This window comes from Nerophis ophidion, linkage group LG14 (genome assembly GCF_033978795.1).
Source record: "Nerophis ophidion isolate RoL-2023_Sa linkage group LG14, RoL_Noph_v1.0, whole genome shotgun sequence".
Lineage (NCBI taxonomy): Eukaryota > Metazoa > Chordata > Actinopteri > Syngnathiformes > Syngnathidae > Nerophis > Nerophis ophidion.
The window spans coordinates 12,734,245-12,757,427 of record NC_084624.1 but is presented as its reverse complement, the minus strand read 5'-3'; the positions used below and the strand labels follow the sequence as shown (position 1 = coordinate 12,757,427).

The window sequence follows — 23,183 nt, the reverse complement described above, 5'->3', positions numbered from 1 at the left end:
TTTTTGTTATACAGTTTAAAAAAGAAAAAAGGCTGGCTTCCGCTGGAGAGACATGTGTTTGCTAGCTTTAGCGCCCCCATTTGTGGCGAGTCAGATTACTGCTGAGGCATTAAACAATATATCGCCCCCTACTTTGAGGCAGAGGTACTTGCTGCCTCATGGCCTGCCTTTTCCCCATGGCATCAAGCACGCGCCCCCTCTCACGCACACGCTTAATACACTTTGTGTGTAGCCGTGGAGACACCACCTGTTTTTGCCTCACTTCTGTTCTGCTGCGTTATTTTGATCAGGAAACATAGAATTTCCGCGATTTTGACCATGAAAATTATCCAAATCTACAGGAACCACACCAAAATCACATAGAAAGCATAGACCAAAAGAGAAATATTCAAACTTATTTTATTACTCTGTTTTTTGAACATCTCATAGTTTAAGCCTTTTACCCCTCCTTGTGGCAAGGTGAGGCACTGCCTTACTTGCCTCCCCTGATATATATATATATATATATATATATATATATATATATATATATATATATATATATATATATATATATATCTGTATGTACATATACACACACATACAGGACAAGTTTGGATACATCTTCTCATTCAATGTGTTTTTTTTATTTTCATGACTATTTACATTGTAGATTGTCGCTGAAAGCATCAAAACTATGAATGAACACATGTGGAGTTATGTAAAAAAAAAAAAAAAAAAAAAAAGGTGAAATAACTGAAAACATGTTTTATATTCTGGTTTCTTCAAAATAGCCACCCTTTGTTCTGATTACTGCTTTGCACACTCTTGGCATTCTCTCGATGAGCTTGAAGAGGTAGTCACCTGAAATGGTTTTCACTTCACAGGTGCGCTTGAAGCTCATCAAGAGAATCCCAAGAGTGTGCAAAGCAGTAATCAGAGCAAAGGGTGGCTATTTTGAAGGAACTTGAAAATAAAACATGTTTTGCACTTATCATCAAGGGTTGGAATTGGGGGTTAAATCACCAAAAATGATTCCTGGGCGCGGCCAGCACTGCTGCCCACTGCTCCCCTCACCTCCCAGGGGGTGATCAAGAGTGATGGGTCAAATGCACACCTAGTGTGTGTGTGACAATCATTGGTACTTTAACTTTAATGTTTTCAGTTATTTCGCCTTTTTTGTTAAGTACATAACTCCACATGTGTTCATTCATAGTTTTGATGCCTTCAGTAACAATCTACAATGTAAATAGTCATGAAAATAAAGATAACCCATTGAATGAGAAGGTGTGTCCAAACTTTTGGCCTGTACTGAATATTCACACACATATATGAAGATGTAGATCACCTCGACTTGGTCCTTTGAAAAGTAGCTCGCCTGCTGAAAAAGTGTGAGCACCCCTAATGTTACAGAATGTGTAGACCGTATTTTTCGGATTATAAGTGGCACCGGCCGAAAATGCATAATAAAGAAGGAAAAAAAAACATAACGGGATTGCAGGGGGTGTATATTGTAGCGTCCCGGAAGAGTTAGTGCTGCAAGCGATTCTGGGTATTTTTTCTGTTGTGTTATGGTGCCAATGTGTTTGTCATTCTTGTTTGGTGTGGGTTCACAGTGTGGCGCATATTTGTAACTGTCATGATCCGTGGTCCGGATCATGTTTTTGTGCTTTCTGTTAGTTTTGGACTCTTTTTTTTTTTTTTGCTTGTGCACCTGTGAGTTTGTTTCGCCACCATGGTTACTTGATTTTCACCTGCCTTCTACGCACACCTGTTACTCATCAGAGACTCTATTTAAGCCTAACTTAGTTATCACTCGTTCTGCCTTCATTGTGTTTGCTTCATGCAACCTGTCTACGTGAGTTTTTGCCTTGTATCTAGTTTATGCCAAGTATTTGATTTATGCCATGCTACTTAGGTCTTGTTTGTTTTCTGCTTTAAGTTTTTAGTCTTAGCTTCCGCGTGCGACCGGCACGCGTCAGTTTTGTTTGTTGTGTATTTTTATGAATTATGATGAATAAATCATTTCCTACCTTACGCTTTGGTCCGCAGCCGTCCGTGTTGCATCCCGGGAAAACAACCGCGCAGCAAGCTGTGACCCCCCTCTCGTGACAGTAACAGTGTTAAAGTTGTTTATATGTCCACCCTCAGTGTAACCTGTATGGCTGTTGACCAAGTATGCCTTGCATTCACTTGTGTGTGTGAAAAGCTGTAGATATGTGATTGGACCGGCACGCAAAGGCAGTGCCTTTAAGGTTTATTGGCGCTCTGTACTTCTCCCTTCGTCCGTGTACACAGAGCCGTTTTAAAAAGTCATAAATTTTACTTTTTGAAACCCATAGCGATAATTTCCGATATTACATTTTAATTGGAAATTACATTTTAATTGGAAAGACTATGTCTCCCGGCTGGCCTGGGAACGCCTCGGGATCCCCCGGGAAGAGCTAGACGAAGTGGCTGGAGATAGGGAAGTCTGGGCTTCCCTGCTTAGGCTGCTGCCCCCGCGACCCGACCTCGGATAAGCGGAAGATGATGGATGGATGGATGGACATTTTAAAGCATTTATCAGGCGATATTATCGGACATCTCTAATATCTACTACTGCTTTTTGCTAATGTATTCATGTCTGTTGTTTATATGTTGATGCTTTGACAAGATATGGCGGATTCGAGTACATTTGGGTCCCAGGAAGGAACTTTTTGAGGATGGCTTAGGTTGTGATGTGGTGAATTAAGAACGACGTTTACCTTGTTGTCCGTCACTTTGTCTCTTATCAGGAGGTAACGCAGCAGGTTCAGACACTCCATCAGTCTGTTTGCACACAAGCACTTCATCTTATTTAACAAATACTCAGTCCTCCAACACACAAACAGTCCAATGTCCTTCTTTAAACAGCGCACAAGTATTCACAGCACTTCACTTGTTCCACATTTTATGTTACAGCCTTATTCCAAAATGGAATACATTCATTTTTGCCCTCAAAATTCCACACACAATACCACATGATGACAAGGTGAAAAGGTTTTATTTAAAAATTTTGCTAATTTTATCGAAAATCAAAAATCACATTTGTTCTCAGCCTCTGTTCAATACTTAGTTGATGCACCTTTGTCTTTTTTTAATACGATGACACAAGCTTGGCACCCCTATCTTTGGGCACTTTCAACCACTCCTCTTTGCAGCACCTCTCAAAGTTCATCTGGTTGGATGGGAAGGTTTTCATCCAGGATGTCTCTGTACATTGCTGTATTCATCTTTCCCTCTATCCTGACTATTCTCCCAGTTCTTGACACGAAAAACCATCCCCACAGCATGATGCTGACACCAACATGCTTTACTGTAGGGATGGTGATGAGCGGTTCCTGGTTTCCTCCAAACATTCACGCCAAAGACTTCAATCTTTGTCTCATTAGACCAGAGAACTTAGTTTCTCATGGTCTAAGAGTCTTTCAGGTGCATTTTGGCTAACTTTTTACCGATATATGGCTTTTGTTTGGCCACTGATTGGTGGATTGTCCTTCCGGAAGGTTCTCCTCTCTCCACATAGGAATGGTGTAGTTCTGTCAGAGTGACCATGGTTTTGGTCACCAACCTGACTGGACTAAGATGAATGCAGCAGTGTACAGAGACATCCTGGATCAAAACTAACTGGGAGACTAGTCAGGATAAAGGGAAAGATGAACACAGCAATGTACAGAGACATCCTTGATCAAAACTAACCGGGAGACTAGTCAGGATAAATGGAAAGATGAACCCAGCAATGTACAGAGACATCCTGGATGAAAACTAACTGGGAGACTAATCAGGATAAAGGGAAAGATGAACGCAGCAATGTACAGAGACATCCTGGATGAAAACTAACTGGGAGATTAGTCAGGAAAAAGGGAAAGATGAACACAGCAATGTACAGAGACATCCTGGATGAAAACTAACTGGGAGACTATTCAGGATAAAGGGAAAGATGAATGCAGCAGTGTACAGAGACATCCTGGATGAAAACCAACTGGGAGTCTAGTCAGTATAAAGGGAAAGATGAATGCAGCAATGTACAGAGACATCCTGGAAAACCAACACTTCCATCCAATCTGATGGAGGTTGAGAGGTGCTGCAAAGAGGAATGGTTGAAAGTGCCCAAAGATGGGTGTGCCGAGCTTGTGGCATCGTGTTGAGGCTGGAATTTGTGCCAAAGGTGCATCATTTAAGTATTGAGCAAAGGCTGTCAATACTTTTTTTTGTTTGAATACATTTGCACAATTTTATAATAAAACAAAACTTCACATTGTCGTTAAAGGCCTACTGAAACCCACTACTACCGACCACGCAGTCTGATAGTTTATATATCAATGATGAAATATTAACATTGCAACACATGCCAATACGGCCTTTTTAGTTTACTAAATTGCAATTTTAAATTTCGTGCAAAGTATCCTGTTGAAAACGTTGCGATGACGCCACGGATTGTAGCGGACATTTTGTTCCAGCCTGATCCCAGCTACTAGTCGTCTGCTTTAATTGCATAATTCCACAGTATTCTGGACATCTGTGTTGCTGAATCTTTTGCAATTTGTTCAATTAATAATGGAGACGTCGAAGAAGAATGATGTAGGTGGGAAGCATTTTTAAAAACGGCTGCCCTTAGCAACACAAACACAGCCGGTGTTTCCTTGTTACATTCCTGAACATGAAGCTTTACTATGGAACAGAGCGGTCAAGCGAACATGGTTCTTTACCACATTTCAACCGGCAGAAAATTGTGCTAATAAGTCGGCTCTTACCGTAGACATGAGCGGAGCTTGCGTCGTTCCTCGTGCACCTGTCAAAGAGGCAGCTGTGGACTCTCTTGCCTCCTCCGACCGGCCACCCCCGAACGGTGGATGCTACCACCGTGGAGGAGGGGGGGGGAAAAGCTCAGCCCAGCCCAACCGGATGCCTTCGCTTCACCTCGTCGAAAAAAACGTGGCTTCCCTCAGAGACACTGGCGGTTGCCACACCCCTCTGACTTTCAGGAACAACTATATAATCTCACTAAAAGGGATTTTCCAGAATTATCCTAGTAAATGTGTCTAATAACATCTGAATTGCTCCCACTGCCCTGTCTTTTTTCTTCTTCTTTTTTTTTCTAGTCCTTCACTCTCACTATCCTCATCCACAAATATTTCATCCTTGCTCAAATTAATGGGGAAATCGTCGCTTTCTCGGTCCGAATCGCTCTCTCTGCTGGTGGCCATGATTGTAAACAATGTGACGTCACGCGCACATCGTCTGCTACTTCCGGTACAGGCAAGGCTTTTTTATTAGCAACCAAAAGTTGCGAACTTTATCGTCGATGTTCTCTACTAAATCCTTTCAGCAAAAATATGGCAATATCGCGAAATTATCAAGTATGACACATAGAATGGACCTGCTATCCCCGTTTAAATAAGAACATCTCATTTCAGTAGGCCTTTAAGGGGTAATCTGTGTAGAATTTTGAGGACAAAATGTATGCATTCCATTGTGGAATAACAAAGTGAAGGGCTGTGAATACTTAGTATGTACAGCCATTGCTTCATCTTGATGCCTATTTCCATGTGAGCTTTTACCTGTCCAGGTACTGCAGGAGGTCGGTCTCGGGTCCGTCCGGGAGGGTGAAGACTGAGCGCAGCAGGGGAGGCAGATGAACGCCCGCAAACCAGTTGGTAGCGTTGCCCGGCTATGAAGACAAGCAGGCGAGTATAAGCGAGGACAAACACTCACCCTGGCGTGTACGGCGGCACTTCACCCGTAGAGCGCCGTCGATCTGAGTTCGGATGTTTTTGATGACGTAGCCTTCCACGCCCGAGTGATTGCTGATCTTCAGCATGAACCTGAAACACGGTCCAGCGGTCAGACCACGTGACAATCTAAAGTACTTTTACAGACGGCGAGGTAGAACCCACTTGAAGAAATGGTACTTGGCCTCGGGATCGAACTTATCAATACTCAGCTGGAACACCTTCAGACCTTTACTCCTCTGTGGTTAGAAGATGAGGTTATACGTTCGTGTCATCACACTCGCAACAATAATAATGCTTCATTTGGATAGTGTCAGGTTCAAACACTGATGACATCTATTGAACAAGACAAGAAGCAAGGAATCAAACAGACAGAATTAAAATTTGGCTCACATACACCTGTACCCTTTTACAGTGTCTCACCACGCTTGTGACGAAAGATTGTACGGCTCCTCTTTTATCTGGACTTTCCCTAATTACATGCCAACAGCTATTTCTAAAGAGATGGGGGTCGTAAACAGCCATCGCCTTTGATTACAAAACAGTTCAAAGAAAAGGTCATAAACGGTTCAAAGAAGAGGTGCCTGGAGCTTGGGCAGGTCCTGATTGGTTGATTGATTGAAACTTTTATTAGTAAATTTCCGAGTACAGTACATATTATAAATAAATGGGTTGTACTTGTATAGTACTTTTTCTACCTTCAAGGTACTCAAAGCGCTTTGACACTACTTCCACATTTACCCATTCACACACTGATGGAGGGAGCTGCCATGCAAGGCGCTAACCAGCACCCATCAGGAGCAAGGGTGAAGTGTCTTGCTCAGGACAACAGCCGTGACGAGGTTGGTACTAGGTGGGAATTGAACCATGGACCCTCAGGTTGCACACGCCCACTCTTCCACTGTGCCACGCCGTCCCTATATCCCGTACAATTGACCACTAAATAGTAACACCCGATAAGTTTTTCAACTTGTTTAATTCGGGGTCCACGTTAATAAATTCCTGGTCTCAATTCATCAATCCTGCTTTCTCTCCGCTTTGTAGATCTCGGGTCAAGACAAAATCTTTCTGTGCATTACAATACATCAAAGAAACAGAACACCTTCATGTTGCTTCCCATCCTACACAGTGGAGTTTTACAAGCCTTCTTCCCGGTAAGATCAAAGACAGCTTTTGTGTTCTTGCTGGGAACTCACGGCAACCCAAAAGTTTTGTGATAACTTAGATACAGTTATTTTGACAGAGTGCAGTTGGGATAGGCTCCAGCCCCCTCACAGGGCAATGTTGAAATAACACATTACTGAAACTACTATCAAACAGTATTAAACACTTCTAAAGATTAATTCATCTCGAGATGAAATCATTACTTTAAGTGTTGACCATTATTGGAATGAACATCAAAGAGTGACATCTACTGGCTAAAGTGGGGCACTGCTTGTAGATCAAATTAATATTGAACTAAATGAGGCAATTCCTAAAGGAATTGATTTGGAATGCTCCAATGCTGAAATTGAACTGAAATGCTGACAGAATGTAGTAGGAATGTAAGAATGTTTTGAATGTTGAAAAGTTCAAAATTAAGTTAAGGAAAAACTTAATTTTGTTTGAAACTTGGGAAAGTGTTAGTTGGGTGAGTTGAATTTGTTGATTATAAGACTTTTAAAGTCATTTTTATAGTAGGCTATTATAGCTAATATAGACACTTACATCATGTGTTGACTTCATTATAAGACTTTTAAAGTTATTTTGATAGTAGGCTATTATAGCTAATATAGACACTTCATGTGTTGCCTTCATTATATCACTTATATAAGACTTTTAAAGTAATTTTGATAGTAGGCTATTTAGCTAATATAGACACTTACATCATGTGTTGCCTTCATTATAACACTTATATAAGACTTTTAAAGTAATTTTGATAGTAGGCTATTTAGCTAATATAGACACTTACATCATGTGTTGCCTTCATTATATCACTTATATAAGACTTTTAAAGTAATTTTGATAGTAGAATAGAATAGAGTTTTATTGTCATTATTGCAATGAACAGGTTCAAAGAACAACGAAATTGGAGCAGCTCCTCCTAAGGTGCATATACAATATGGTAGTATAAATAGTAATACACTTACATCATGTGTTGACTTCATTATAACACTTATATAAGACTTTTAAAGTAATTTTGATAGTAGGCTATTTAGCTAATATAGACACTTACATCATGTGTTGCCTTCATTATAACACTTATATAAGACTTTTAAAGTTATTTTGATAGTAGGCTATTATAGCTAATATAGACACATCATGTGTTGCCTTCATTATATCACTTATATAAGACTGTTAAAGTAATTTTGATAGTAGGCTATAATAGCTAATATAGACCCTTACGTCATGTGTTGCCTTCATTATAACACTTATATAAGACTTTTAAAGTCATTTTGATAGTCGGCTATTATAGCTAATATAGACACTTACATCATGTGTTGACTTCATTATAAGACTTTTAAAGTTATTTTGATAGTAGGCTATTATAGCTAATATAGACACTTACATCATGTGTTGCCTTCATTATATCAAATATATAAGACTTTTAAAGTAATTTTGATAGTAGGCTGTTTAGCTAATATAGACACATCATGTGTTGCCTTCATTATAACACTTATATAAGACTTTTAAAGTCATTTTGATAGTAGGCTATTATATCCATAGGTGGGTAGTAACGCGCTACATTTACTCCGTTCATTCTACTTGAGTAACTTTTGGGATAAATTGTACTTCTAAGAGTAGTTTTTATGCAACATACTTTTACTTTTACTTGAGTATATTTATAAAGAAGAAACACTACTTTTACTCCGCTCCATTTATCTACAATCAGCTCGTTACTCGCTACTTTTTTTTTATCGATCTATTAATGCACGTTTTGTTTGTTTTGATTTTGTCAGACACATTCAAAGTAGGAACTACGCATGCCTGCGTTTCACCAATCAAATGCAGTCACTGGTGACCAATCAAACAAAACCAGGCGGTCACGTGACCGTCACACATCAAATCCGACCTAAAAAAGTTGAAAAACTTATTGGGGTGTTACCATTTAGTGGTCAATTGTTCAGAATATGTACTGTAGTGTGCAATCTAATGATAAAAGTGTCAATCAATCAATCAAAAGTGTAAAGGAAAAAAGACACTTTTCATTTCAACCGTACTTCCCGTCAAAAGCCTAAAGACTGATCGTGCAGTTCCTGTCTTCACAATAAAAGCGCCGCTCCATCGCGCCTGCGCTAACAAAATAAGAGTCTCCGAAAGCCAGCGCAAACAAGCGAGCAAGCTACGGAGTTTGCCGCCAATGTATTTCTTGTAAAGTGTATAAAAACGAATATGGAAGCTGGACAAATAAGATGCCAAAAACCAACGACTTTCATGTGGTATTAGACAGAAAAGAGGAACTTTTTTTCTCCTCCATTTGAAAATGTGGACATTATCAGCACTATACTGTCTGATTCCAATCAATGCAAGTCATCAGAATCAGGTAATACACCAACTTATATTCTTGTCTTCATGAAAGATAGGAATCTATATGGTAAACATGCATGTATATTTATTAAAACACCTTTAACATTTCAACAAAAACGGCAAAATAAAAAACTATAAAATATATATATATATATATATATATATATATGATATGTGTGTGTATGTATATATGAGGTAGATCACCTCGACTTGGTCATTTATTAAGTAATTGATTAACGTTGAAAAACTTATTGGGGTGTTACCATTTAGTGGTCAATTGTAGAGAATATGTACTGTACTGTGCAATCTACTAATACAAGTTTCAATAAATCAATAAATAAATGCCTACTGAGCCTATGGTGCTGTTAAGTTATTGTGGCTCAATTTGCCTTAATTTTTTTATTTTTATGTATTATTATTTAATATATATTATTGTTTTAGTTGCTTAAGAGATATTCCTGGCTATGAATTTGCTCATTGCTATTTTTATGTTTTTGTGCATTATTTGTTGCCGTAATTATTAAACGAACAGGTTACTCATCAGTTACTCAGTACTTGAGTAGTTTTTTCACAACATACTTTTTACTTTTACTCAAGTAAATATTTGGATGACTACTCTTTACTTTTACTTGAGTAATAAATCTCTAAAGTAACAGTACTCTTACTTGAGTACAATTTTTGGCTACTCTACCCACCTCTGATTATATCTAATATAGACACTTATATAAGACTTTTAAAGTCATTTTGATAGTAGGCTATTATAGCTATTATAGACACTTACATCATGTGTTGCCTTCATTATAACACTTATATAAGACTTTTTAAGTCATTTTGATAGTGGGCTATTATAGCTAATATAGACACTTACATCATGTGTTGAATTCATTGTAAGACTTATATAAGACTTTTAAAGTCATTTTGATAGTAGGCTATTATAGGTAATATAGACACTTACATCATGTGTTGCCTTCATTATAACACTTATATAAGACTTTTTAAGTCATTTTGATAGTGGGCTATTATAGCTAATATAGACACTTACATCATGTGTTGAATTCATTGTAAGACTTATATAAGACTTTTAAAGTCATTTTGATAGTAGGCTATTATAGGTAATATAGACACTTACATCATGTGTTGCCTTCATTATATCATTTATATAAGACTTTTAAAGTCAGTTTGATAGTAGGCTATTATAGCTAATATAGACACTTACATCATGTGTTGACTTCATTATAAAACTTATATAAGACTTTTAAAGTCATTTTTATAGTAGCCTATTATAGCTAATATAGACACATCATGTGTTGCCTTCATTATAACACTTATTTAAGACTTTTGATAGTAGGCTATTATAGCTAATATAGACACTTACATCATGTGTTGCCTTCATTATAACACTTATTTAAGACTTGAAGTCATTTTGATAGTAGGCTATTATAGCTAATATAGACACATCATGTGTTGCCTTCAATTTAAGACTTATATAAGACTTTTCAAGTCATTTTGATAGTAGGCTATTATAGCTAATATAGACACATCATGTGTTGACTTCATTATAAGACTTATATAAGACTTTTAAAGTAATTTTGATAGTAGGCTATTATAGCTAATATAGACTCTTACGTCATGTGTTGCCTTCATTATAACACTTATTTAAGACTTGAAGTCATTTTGATAGTAGGCTATTATAGCTAATATAGACACATCATGTGTTGCCTTCAATTTAAGACTTATATAAGACTTTTCAAGTCATTTTGATAGTAGGCTATTATAGCTAATATAGACACATCATGTGTTGACTTCATTATAAGACTTATATAAGACTTTTAAAGTAATTTTGATAGTAGGCTATTATAGCTAATATAGACTCTTACGTCATGTGTTGCCTTCATTATAACACTTATTTAAGACTTTTGAAGTCATTTTGATAGTAGGCTACTATAGCTAATATAGACACATGTGTTGACTTCAATTTAAGACTAATATGAGACTTTTAAAGTCATTTTGATAGTAGGCTATTACAGCTAATATAGACACTGGTTTGGATGTAACTTAGATAGATATTGGGTTTCACTATGTAAAGCGCTTTGAGTCACTAGAGAAAAGCGCTATATAAATATAATTCACTTCACTCACATGTGTTGCCTTCAATTTAAGACTTATATAAGACTTTCAAAGTCATTTTGATAGTAGGCTATTATAGCTAATATAGACACATCATGTGTTGACTTCATTATAAGACTCAAATAAGACTTTTAAAGTAATTTTGATAGTAGGCTATTATAGCTAATATAGACACTTACATCATGTGTTGCCTTCATTATAACACTTATATAAGACCTTTAAAGTCATTTTGATAGTAGGCTATTTAGCTAATATAGAGACTTACATCATGTGTTGCCTTCATTATAACACTTATATAAGACTTTTAAAGTCATTTTGATAGTAGGCTATTTAGCTAATATAGACACTTACATCATGTGTTGACTTCATTACAACACTTGTATAAGGCTTTGAATTATTTTTGGCTCCAGACTGATTTTTATTTTTCTTTTATGGTCCAATATGGCTCTTTCAACATTTGGGGTTTCCCGACCCTCTGGTCTTAAGCTAAAAAGCATGGATATTACCGGTATTTGCCGCTACCGTGTTAGCATTTTAAGGCAATTTGTTTTTACAGTATGTCTGAAACTAACAGAAAATGACATTGTTATCTTGCTAGTATGCTAAAATTTGACATGCATTTTAGCCAAGAAATATTGTTACTTTCAAGATATAAGTTGGCAAAAAATACTAATTTCCCCAGAAAGTATCAGAGTCTTTTAAATGGAAGGATTGTGTGTACATTTTTAGAATTTATATTAGTATTTTATATTAGGAATGATGTGGACTAAATGCTCTTTTATGGGATCTTATTAAAGGTGCAGGTCTACCTAAGGAAGTTGTAATGAAAGAGAATACTTCCAATACCTCAAACTTTAGTATTAGGCTGATTATATTCTGAAATCCCAAAAAGAGGACACATATATGCGTGCCAAGGCCGGGACTAGGTGAACATTTGCCAATGATACTTGAACTTGCTTTATAAAGAATATATTTATTTAAATAAAGCATTTTTTTCTCCTCTGTTGACAGCAGTGTTGGCAATAGGAACTTTCAAAATGGGGTCCCAGGGACCCCATCAAGTCATAAAAATGGGGTCCCACAGTAAATTTTTGGGGTCCCACTTTTTGTAGGCGTTTTGTAAACAAATGATAAACATATGCAATTCCTGTTATAGCTCACATTATATATTGTGTTTTGGAAAAAAGTTGTCATAAATATTACTTCATTCATTAAAAGAAATAATATAAAAAGAAGACAAATTTGTATGCAGTTATAAACATTCATTCACTCTCTTCTTTCCTTCATAGATCTAAACTTTACTGCTGCTGGTAGTTTTTTCTATGTTTTTATTTATTAAGTTGTAGGTGTATTTATTTTAGAATAAAAGTGTAAAAAGTGTTTTGCTTGGGTCATGAAATGATGATCATGGTGTGCCAGGGCATACACACATTTTATATTTAACGCTTAAATCTCTGGCGTCTACATCAACTTCAGATCTGTTCCTCATTTCAAAATGTTTAATTATTTTTTTAATGTTATTTTGTTGTTTGTTTGTTTTCCTCCCTTTTTCGTCAAATAAAACTATGTTTTTTATGGCAAACACACAAAATATGCAAGATCTTCCACCACAAATATTTTTCAAAGTGGAATATTTGATGTGACGTAATCAGGGTTGAGGTGGTGGGGGTGTGTATTGTAACATCCCGGGAGAGTTAGTGCTGCAAGGGCTTCTGTTGTGTTTATGTTGTGTTACGGTGCGGATGTTCTCCCGAAATGTGTTTGTCATTCTTGTTTGGTGTGGGTTCACACATTTGTAACAGTGTTAAAGTTGTTTATACGGCCACCCTCAGTGTGACCTGTATGGCTGTTGACCAAGTATGCCTTGATTGACAATCTACCTTTTACTACCTTGCTTTCTCTGTCTCTGCCCCTCCCGCACAAATGTTGTTGTGTGCGCACACCTTCACAATTAGTTTTGTTTATAACTTCTCTTAACCCTGTACGTTCGTTGAAAATACATGCAACCTTGACACAAAACGCCGGCCATTTGAGGCATTTAAGAAACCCCACCCGGACAGTCCTGCAAAAGAGGACATGTCCTGGGAAAAGAGGACATATGGTCAGTCTATTAGTATACTGTTTTTTGACGATGACTTACCAAATCGCGTCTTGGACATATCGTCATGACTTTCGTTAAGGTCTGAAACAAAAACAGTGTCCAAGTAAGGCACTTATTGTGAAAGGCCAAAGTAAAGAGAAAAAAAAAGGCTTATATAAAAGTTTACCCGTGGAACCGCCATGAAGGTTTTGATTTCCAGCAGGTCTGCGGGCAGACTGCCATCATCCACACGCACGAGACTCTTCTCGTAAAGCTCCTGTGGCGCAGTGGAACATGAACATGTGACTGCTACGTCTGCATCGTCAGGGTGTGGCTCAGCCTTGACTTTTTATACCAAAAGTGACTAAAACATCAACTTGACTTACCAGTCCTTTCTGAATCCTGGACTCTTCGGTTCTGACAATTACATCAAAATTATGTTAGGAGACGATTACAAGAACCACATCGGAGTTGAACAATGGCACCTGTTGTGCTGTATTATATACAGTAGATACAGTGCATCCGGAAAGTAGCCTTATTCCAGAATGGAATACATTCATTTTGTCCTCAAAATTCTACACACAATACACCATAATGACAATGTAAAATTTAGCAAATTCATAAATACTTAAAAAAATGACATGTACATAAGTATTCAGACGCTTAACTCAATACTTATTTAATGCATCTTTGGCAGCAATTCCAGCCTCAAGTTTTTCTGAATACAATGCCACAAGCTTGGGACACCTAACTTTTGGCACTTTCAACCCATCCTTTTTGCAGCACCTCTCAAGCTCCATCAGCATGGATGGGAAGGTTTTCATCCAGAATGTCTCCGTACATTGCTGCGTTCATCTTTCCCTCTATCCTGACTCGTCTCCCAGTTCCTGCCACTGAGAAGCATCCCCACAGCATGATGCTGCCACCACCATGCTTCACTGTTGGGATGGCATTGGCCTGGTGATGAGCGGTGCCTGGTTTCCTCCAAACAGTCTCACAAAGGACTTCAATATTTGTCTCATTAGACCAGAGAATTTAGTTTCTCATGCTCCGAGAGTCTTTCAGGTGCATTCTGGAAAACTTGACTGTGAAAAATGGCTTCCGTCTGACCACTGATTGGTGGATTGGTGGTCTCTCTCGGACAGAGTGACCATGGTCTTGGTCACCTCCCTGACTGTCACTCTGACAGAGCTACAACATTCCTCTGTGGAGAGAGGAGAACTTTCAAGAAGGACAATCCACCAATCAGTGGCCAGACAGAAACCAGGTCTTAGTCAAAAGTTTTCCAGAATGCACCTGAAAGACTCTCAGAAACTAAATTCTCTGGTCTAATGAGACTAAGATTGAAGTCTTTGGCATGAATGTTTGGCGGAAATCCGGCACCGCTCATCACCAGGCCAATACCATCCCTACAGTGAAGCGTGGTGGTGGTGGCATCATGCTGTGGGGATGCTTTTCAGTGGCAGAAACAGGGAGACTGTCATGTTTTGTGGTCACGTTCTGTTTTGTTTGTTTTGTCACCATGCTAACCAATCAGTTCACCTGTCCTCACGACTCACGCACCTAATTCATTTGAACGCACACACCTGTTTTCAAACACCACAGAACTATTTAAGCCTGTAGTTGCCAGGCAGTCAGCCTGGCGACATCACCTTCTACTCACCCTTGCTATCTATGCTGATGATCCATGCCCATATCTTGTTCCAAGTAAGTTTTCGTTATTCATGCCATAGTTAGCAAGTTTTGTTTTATGTTCATAGTTCTCCCATTGTGCCAGGTTGTTTTGGTTTTCATAGCCAAGTTTGTTCTCCACCTTGTGCGCGCCTTTTGTTTGTTCCTTTTTATAGTATAATTAAAAGATATCTTTACCTTCACGCCGTGCCTGCTCCAATCGCTTTCCACCACGGGAAATAAATCCACACCATAGTCCACGCCTTGACAGAGACAAGTCAGGATAGAGGGAGAGATGAACGCAGCAATGTAAAGAGACATTCTGGGTGAAAACCTTCCCATCCAAGCTGATGGAGCTTGAGAGGTGCTACAAAAAGGAATGGTTGAAAGTGCCCAAAGATAGGTGTGCCAAGCTTGTGGTGTGGCATTGTATTCAAAAAGACTTGAGGCTGGAATTGCTGCCAAAGGTGCATCAACTAAGTAATTTGTGATGAATTAGCCAAATAAAAAATAAAAAAACATGTATAGTTTATTATGTGTGGAACTGTGTAGAGGACAAAAATAAATATATTTAATTTTGGAATAAGGCTGTAGGACATGGTGTCCAAAATTTTTCCACTTCGGGCCGCAAACTGAAAAATCAAAGCAAGCGGGGGGCATTTTGACATATTTTTATTTTATAAACCAATACAATATATGTATAACCAATATACATTTAGTCCTCCACTCACTGAGAAGAATTATCTAACCAGACAGAAAATAAGCAAATATCACCCTTATTTGAGATATTTCATCTTACTTATATTTCAGTTTTTGCAGTGTGTCGGACGTATTGCACTCGAAGAGTAGTATTGCACAGTAGGGTATTAGGGCAGGATATTGTACAGGGGTGAATTATTATTATTATAAGTTAGAGTTCAACATGGTTCAACTTTGTGTTATTAGAGTACATATTGCAACGTTTTCTTGTTACATTTCATCCATTTGCTCTTTTACATCACTTTTTACGTTTTAAAAATGTTTCAATCGTATTTTTAAAATGTACTGTGGGGCCGTTAAAAAATTACCTGCGGGCCGCACTTTGGACACCCCTGCTGTAGGATAACAAAATATTAAATGCTGTGATTACTTTTAGCACGCACTGTAATATTTGTACGCTTCATGTCTGAAAGTCGTGCATATGTGTCATGAACAGCTCACCTGGACAGCAGGATGAAGATGTGCTCCATATTGCAACGGAGACAAAACACGGGACTGCAAGAAGTAAGGACAATTCAGAATCATCACCAAAGATCCAGACGTTTGAAGGCACCACCCTTACTTGAAGACACAGGGGATGGTGTCCACAGCCAGGTGGTGGACGAACACCAGGTGAGCCAAGCTGGCCAGTGACTCTTTGGGGTAACGCACTTCCTCCTCTAAAAAGCCGGACTCTTTGCGTTTGGACAGAGGCCGATACACGAGGCGTGGCACGGACTGTCCGATAGTGTTGAGGTTGTTCTGCAAGGAGACACAGGAGCACACTGGGCTGTGAAGTCACACCTTCAAATATACCGTACTTTCCGGACCATAGGGCGCACCACCGATGAGCGTAACTAGTCAGGTATTTTTTCATATATAAGACGCACCCGATTACAGGGTGCATTAAAGGAGTCATGTTATTATTATTATTTTCTAAATGTAAACACTTCCTTGTGGTCTACATAACATGTAATGGTGGTTCTTTGGTCAAAATGTTGCTTAGATGATGTTTTACAGACCATCTTTCTGACATTCGTTTTGTGGGCGATCTTATTTACGTGCCTCCATTTCGACGGCGTCTTCTCACCGTCATCTTTGTTGTAGTGGTGTAGCGTGCAAGGACGGGAGTGGAAGAAGTGTCAAAATATGGAGCTAACAGTTTTAATGGCATTCAGACTTTACTTCAAATGGAGAATCATGTGCCTCTCAGTCCTTTCCATCGAGGACGTGGAAGACATCTACCTATTTGAAACCGTGATCGCGGGGCACTTATTGATTGGGCTGGGCATTGCTCTGGTGTATCGTCAGAATTGTAAGACGATGGCAGCCACTCAAGGAGCCCAAATGCTGTTCGTCGCAATGGATGGTTTTGGCAGGACTGTGGGAACACAGACTGCGGCGATTTCTGAACTGAATCGCAAGATGGATCACATTATGGAGAAGTTTGCTGAAAAGGAGAATTGAATTGAATTAGAGAGCACCCAGCATGGACGAATAGAACAGACAAGTCATTGTTTTTGTCTGCTCGCGGAAAACAAACATCCTAATCTACGATTTGACTCCCTCGAACGGCCTTGACGCTGTGGAAACAGGACCAGGCTGTTCTGAAAACACCCCCGACACCTCAACGATTGATGCTTTTGACCTCCCTCCCTCCTCGACGACACCTGGAGTCGAATCTTTACAGATCGTCCTCTGTCTAAAAAACATTACATCATCACAACCAAGACAATTGGGCATACACGCACACACCCCCCCACCCCACCCCACCCCACCCCACACCCAACCCATGGGTGATGGTTGGATGGCAGCGCTTCAAAGCAGCAGTCGCCTTCCAGGGCCCCAAGTCCCCGCCCCTCTGTTGCGAGTTTGTCGTGATTAAATGTAACGTGTTTATAAGTGCATTGCATGGAGGTTTTTTTCCCACTCCAGACTAGGCCCCCCTTAGGAGCCCAGTCTAGATTGTATTTTTTTTACTCATCTCCTTCCCCAGCGTTTTACCTTCTCCCATTTTTTACGGGGCGCCTCGTGGCAACCCATCAGCGTTCCTGTTCTTAAACCCTGTACACTGTTTGTTTGTCTATTCTTGAACGGGTTTGTGCTGAAAACAAAAATTTCGTTGTACTTGTTGCAATGACAATAAAGACCTACCTACCTTCAATCAATAACGGAGCAACAGCTCTTCATCCGGAAACATTAACAAGGCCGGAAATGTGTCCCGTCAAAAACCGTCCGACCGGAACTTTCTAATAACTAAAGTTCCTTGGGTGAATAATGTAAAGTCACTATACCGGTATGTTTTAGCGCTTTAATGACGTGTTTACTGACAGATATAAGTAAGAACTAGAGATTTCCAATAAATGCTTTAAAATGTAATATCGGAAATTATCGGTATCGGTTTCAAAATTATCGGTATCGGTTTCAAAAAGTCAAATGTATGACTACAGTAAAATGTAGGCCAACTGGTTTGTTCTTTGTCTTTAAAATGTTTCCAAAGAATGAGTTTTGAAAAAGTCTTATTTTCAGGTCAGTACAGTGTTTACATGATATGCACTTCATCTAATTAAAGATGAAGTAAAGTATGTGTGTATCTGTGTTCGAAAACAGAGAACTACTGTCGAGTCAACCAGTGAAGTGAAGTGAAATGAATTATATTTATATAGCGCTTTTCTCTCGCTTTTACATAGTGAATCCCTATATCTAAGTCACATTTAAACCAGTGTGGGTGGCACTGGGAGTAGGTGGATAAAGTAACCAGGGACACAACGGCAGTGACTAGGATAGCGGATGCGGGGATCGAACCTGGAACCCTCAAGATGCTGGCACGGCCACTCAACCAATCGAGCTATGCCGCCCCACGGTGATGATGTCATGGAGGGCCGACAGAACTAAAAGAGATGAGAACAGGATGGGTAAAGTGCCCAGGGACACAATGGCAGTGACTAGGATGGCGGAAGCGGTGATCGAACCCGTAACCCTCAAGATGCTGGCACGGCCACTCTACCAACCGAGCTATACCGCCCCTCAGTGATGATGTCATGGAGGGCCGACAGAAGTGACGGAGTTGAGAACAGGATAGCAAACGTGTTTTTTTTAGGAACACAGGGTATTAAAGGCCTACTGAAACCCACTACTACCGACCACGCAGTCTGATAGTTAATATATCAATGATGAAATATTAACATTGCAACACATGCCAATATGGCCGGTTTAGTTTACTAAATTGCAATTTTAAATTTCCCGCGGAGATTCTTGTTGATAACGTCGCGGAATGATAACATGTGGGGACATATTAGCGCAGCACAATTTGCGGCTAAAAGTCGTCTCTTTTCATCGCGCAATTAAACAGTATTCTGGACATCTGTGTAGCTGAATGTTTAGCAATTTGTTCAATTAATAATGGAGAAGTCAAAGTAGAAAGATGGAGGTGGGAAGCTTTAGCCTTTAGCCACACAAACACGGTGTTTCCTTGTTTAAATTCCCCGCAGGTGACGCTTTACTATGGATCAGAGCGGTCAAGCGGACATGGTTCCCGACCACTTGTCAACCGGCAGGTTTCGGTGAGAAAATTGTGGTAAAAAGTCGCCTCTTACCGGAGATCAGCTGAGCTTGCGCTGTCCATACAGCTGCCGTCGACTTCCCTCAGAGACTGGCGTAAAGACACCCGTGGACACACCCCTCTGATTATCAGTTACTATTTATTCTCACTAAAACACTAACAACACAATAGAAAGATAAGGGATTTCCCAGAATTATCCTAGTAAATGTGTCTAAAAACATCTGAATCCGTCCCAATGCAATCGCCTGTTTTTTTTTCTAGTTCTTTGCTGTCAATATCATCATCCACGAATCTTTCATCCTCGCTCAAATTAATGGGGAAATTGTCGTTTTCTCGGTCCGAATAGCTCTTGCTGCTTTAGGCTCCCAATATAAACAATGTGAGGACGTGAGGAGCCCTCACCCTTGTGACGTCATCGTCTGCGACTTCCGGTACAGGCAAGGCTTTTTTATTAGCGACCAAAAGTTGCAAACTTTATCGTGGATGTTCTCTACTAAATCCTTTCAGCAAAAATATGGCAATATCGCGAAATGATCAAGTATGACACATAGAATGGACCTGCTATCCCCGTTTATATAACAAAATCTAATTTCAGTAGGCCTTTAAAAACATGACAAGACTGAGTCTTTCAACGCAATGGGGCGCAGAAAAGTGGACAAGTTTGTCAGGTGATCAGAAACTGAATCCGACTAAAAGTGAAACGATGTGCGAAATCTGTATTTTCAATCAACGTCAAAGAGTTAGTCTTACCAAAATCTCCGTGGCAAAATTCCGTAGCGGAGAAAAATTCAGCGTGTCGGGATCACTGAGCTTTACTTCCAGAAGAGGGCGACTCAGCGCGCTCATACAGCTGCGAAACAGAAACAACCATAAGATCAGACAATGTATAATTAAAACATTAAATAAAGTAGCGGAACCTAAACTTTCTGACTTACAACTTCAGTAGCTCCACCCCCAGCTCTTCTTTATCCAATAAGACCCCTTCAGTTGTGGCCAAAACCTTCTTGCCGTTCAAGCGCTCACCAGGCTTGCCGTTCCTGATAAATGTGTCTTGTTGGGCCTCTTGAACAAAGGGCTTGACGAAGGTTGCTAGCGCGGCGCAGCAACGGCCAAGCGAGAAGTCGTCCTCCTCCTCTTGCTCCTTGGTGTGCGGCACAGGCAGCTTGGCAAGCTGGTCCAGGACCGAGGACAAGGCCATACCTAAAGATGCCGCCTTACGGCTGCCCAGACGCAGCAGGACTGACCGCGTGAAGACATGAGTTAGTGACATGGAGGATCTGTCCCAAAGTTTTTCCAGTGAAAAATCAAAGCATCTGGTGGCCAATTTAATAGTTTCCATTTTCAAAACCAATACTATATACATATTTACCTTTAGGGCTCAGGATTCTAAGAAACATTACTGTCATATGGAGTAAAAACATTTTTTTGTGTTTGCAAACCTTACAAAAGCACATGTTTCTAGTAAAACTCACAAAGATACATTAATTCAGGCATTGTTAAATATGTTTGCATGTTTAGCTTAGGATTTATGCTTGAAACATTTTTTTAGTGCCTCAAACTAATTTTCTCAGGATTCTAAGAAACATTACTGTCATACGGGGTAAAAAACATTTTTTTGTGTTTGCAAACCTTACAAAAGCACATGTTTCTAGTAATACTCACAAACATACATTCTTTCAGGCATTGTTAAACATTTTTGCAGGTTTAGCTTAGGAGTTATGCTTGAAACATTTTTTTATTGCCTCAAACTAATTTTCTCAGGATTCCAAGAACATTACTGTCATATTGAGTAAAAAACATTTTTTTGTGTTGGAAAACCTTGCAAAAGCACATGCCATCCATCCATTTTCCAAACATTTTTTTTATTGCCTCAAACTAATTTTCTCAGGATTCTAAGAACATTACTGTCATATGTAATAAAAAACAATTTTTTGTGTTTGTAAACCTCACAAAAGCACACGTTTCTAGTAAAACTCACAAAGATAAATTATTTCAGGCATATTGCATGTTTAGCTTAGGAGTTGTGCTTGAAACCTTTTTTTTATTGACTACTGTCATGTTGAGTAAAAAAAAATATTTTTTGTGTTTGTAAACCTCACAAAAGCACATGTTTCTAGTAAAATTAACAAATATACATTAAATCAGGCATTATTAGACATATTGCATGTTTAGCTTAGGAGCTATGATTGAAACATTTTTTTTTATTGCCTCAAACTGATTTTCTCAGGATTCTAAGAACATTACTGTCATATTGAGTAAAAAAAAATATTTTTTGTGTTTTTAAACCTCACAAAAGCACATGTTTCTAGTAAAACTCACAAACATACATTAATTCAGGCATTGTTAGACATATTGCATGTTCAGCTTAGGAGTTATGCTTGAAACATTTTTTTTATTGCCTCAAACTAACATTACTGTCATGTTGAGTAAAAAAAACAATTTTTTGTGTTTGTAAACCTCACAAAAGCACATGTTTCTAGTAAAACTCACAAAGATACATTAATTCAGGCATTGTTAAATATGTTTGCATGTTTAGCTTAGGATTTATGCTTGAAACATTTTTTTAGTGCCTCAAACTAATTTTCTCAGGATTCTAAGAAACATTACTGTCATACGGGGTAAAAAACATTTTTTTGTGTTTGCAAACCTTACAAAAGCACATGTTTCTAGTAATACTCACAAACATACATTCTTTCAGGCATTGTTAAACATTTTTGCAGGTTTAGCTTAGGAGTTATGCTTGAAACATTTTTTTATTGCCTCAAACTAATTTTCTCAGGATTCCAAGAACATTACTGTCATATTGAGTAAAAAACATTTTTTTGTGTTGGAAAACCTTGCAAAAGCACATGCCATCCATCCATTTTCCAAACATTTTTTTTATTGCCTCAAACTAATTTTCTCAGGATTCTAAGAACATTACTGTCATATGTAATAAAAAACAATTTTTTGTGTTTGTAAACCTCACAAAAGCACACGTTTCTAGTAAAACTCACAAAGATAAATTATTTCAGGCATATTGCATGTTTAGCTTAGGAGTTGTGCTTGAAACCTTTTTTTTATTGACTACTGTCATGTTGAGTAAAAAAAAATATTTTTTGTGTTTGTAAACCTCACAAAAGCACATGTTTCTAGTAAAATTAACAAATATACATTAAATCAGGCATTATTAGACATATTGCATGTTTAGCTTAGGAGCTATGATTGAAACATTTTTTTTTATTGCCTCAAACTGATTTTCTCAGGATTCTAAGAACATTACTGTCATATTGAGTAAAAAAAAATATTTTTTGTGTTTTTAAACCTCACAAAAGCACATGTTTCTAGTAAAACTCACAAACATACATTAATTCAGGCATTGTTAGACATATTGCATGTTCAGCTTAGGAGTTATGCTTGAAACATTTTTTTTATTGCCTCAAACTAACATTACTGTCATGTTGAGTAAAAAAAACAATTTTTTGTGTTTGTAAACCTCACAAAAGCACATGTTTCTAGTAAAACTCACAAAGATACATTAATTCAGGCATTGTTAAATATGTTTGCATGTTTAGCTTAGGATTTATGCTTGAAACATTTTTTTAGTGCCTCAAACTAATTTTCTCAGGATTCTAAGAAACATTACTGTCATACGGGGTAAAAAACATTTTTTTGTGTTTGCAAACCTTACAAAAGCACATGTTTCTAGTAATACTCACAAACATACATTCTTTCAGGCATTGTTAAACATTTTTGCAGGTTTAGCTTAGGAGTTATGCTTGAAACA

At 38.5% G+C, this 23,183-nt stretch overlaps 1 protein-coding gene across 1 annotated transcript in view; it reads right to left on the bottom strand.

The window, feature by feature from the left end:
* Positions 1–23,183, bottom strand: part of glmna (glomulin, FKBP associated protein a) — a 39,590-nt gene that overhangs the window by 5,675 nt on the left and 10,732 nt on the right. The window contains exons 6-16 of the mRNA XM_061919860.1: positions 20,353–20,656; positions 20,168–20,267; positions 16,439–16,617; positions 16,318–16,371; positions 13,833–13,863; positions 13,634–13,723; positions 13,507–13,548; positions 5,898–5,971; positions 5,741–5,825; positions 5,562–5,671; positions 2,727–2,790 (exon numbers count right to left, since the gene is read on the bottom strand). Of these exons, the coding sequence (XP_061775844.1) occupies positions 2,727–2,790; positions 5,562–5,671; positions 5,741–5,825; positions 5,898–5,971; positions 13,507–13,548; positions 13,634–13,723; positions 13,833–13,863; positions 16,318–16,371; positions 16,439–16,617; positions 20,168–20,267; positions 20,353–20,656 (1,133 nt within the window). The remainder of the gene's footprint in view (positions 1–2,726; positions 2,791–5,561; positions 5,672–5,740; positions 5,826–5,897; positions 5,972–13,506; positions 13,549–13,633; positions 13,724–13,832; positions 13,864–16,317; positions 16,372–16,438; positions 16,618–20,167; positions 20,268–20,352; positions 20,657–23,183) is intronic.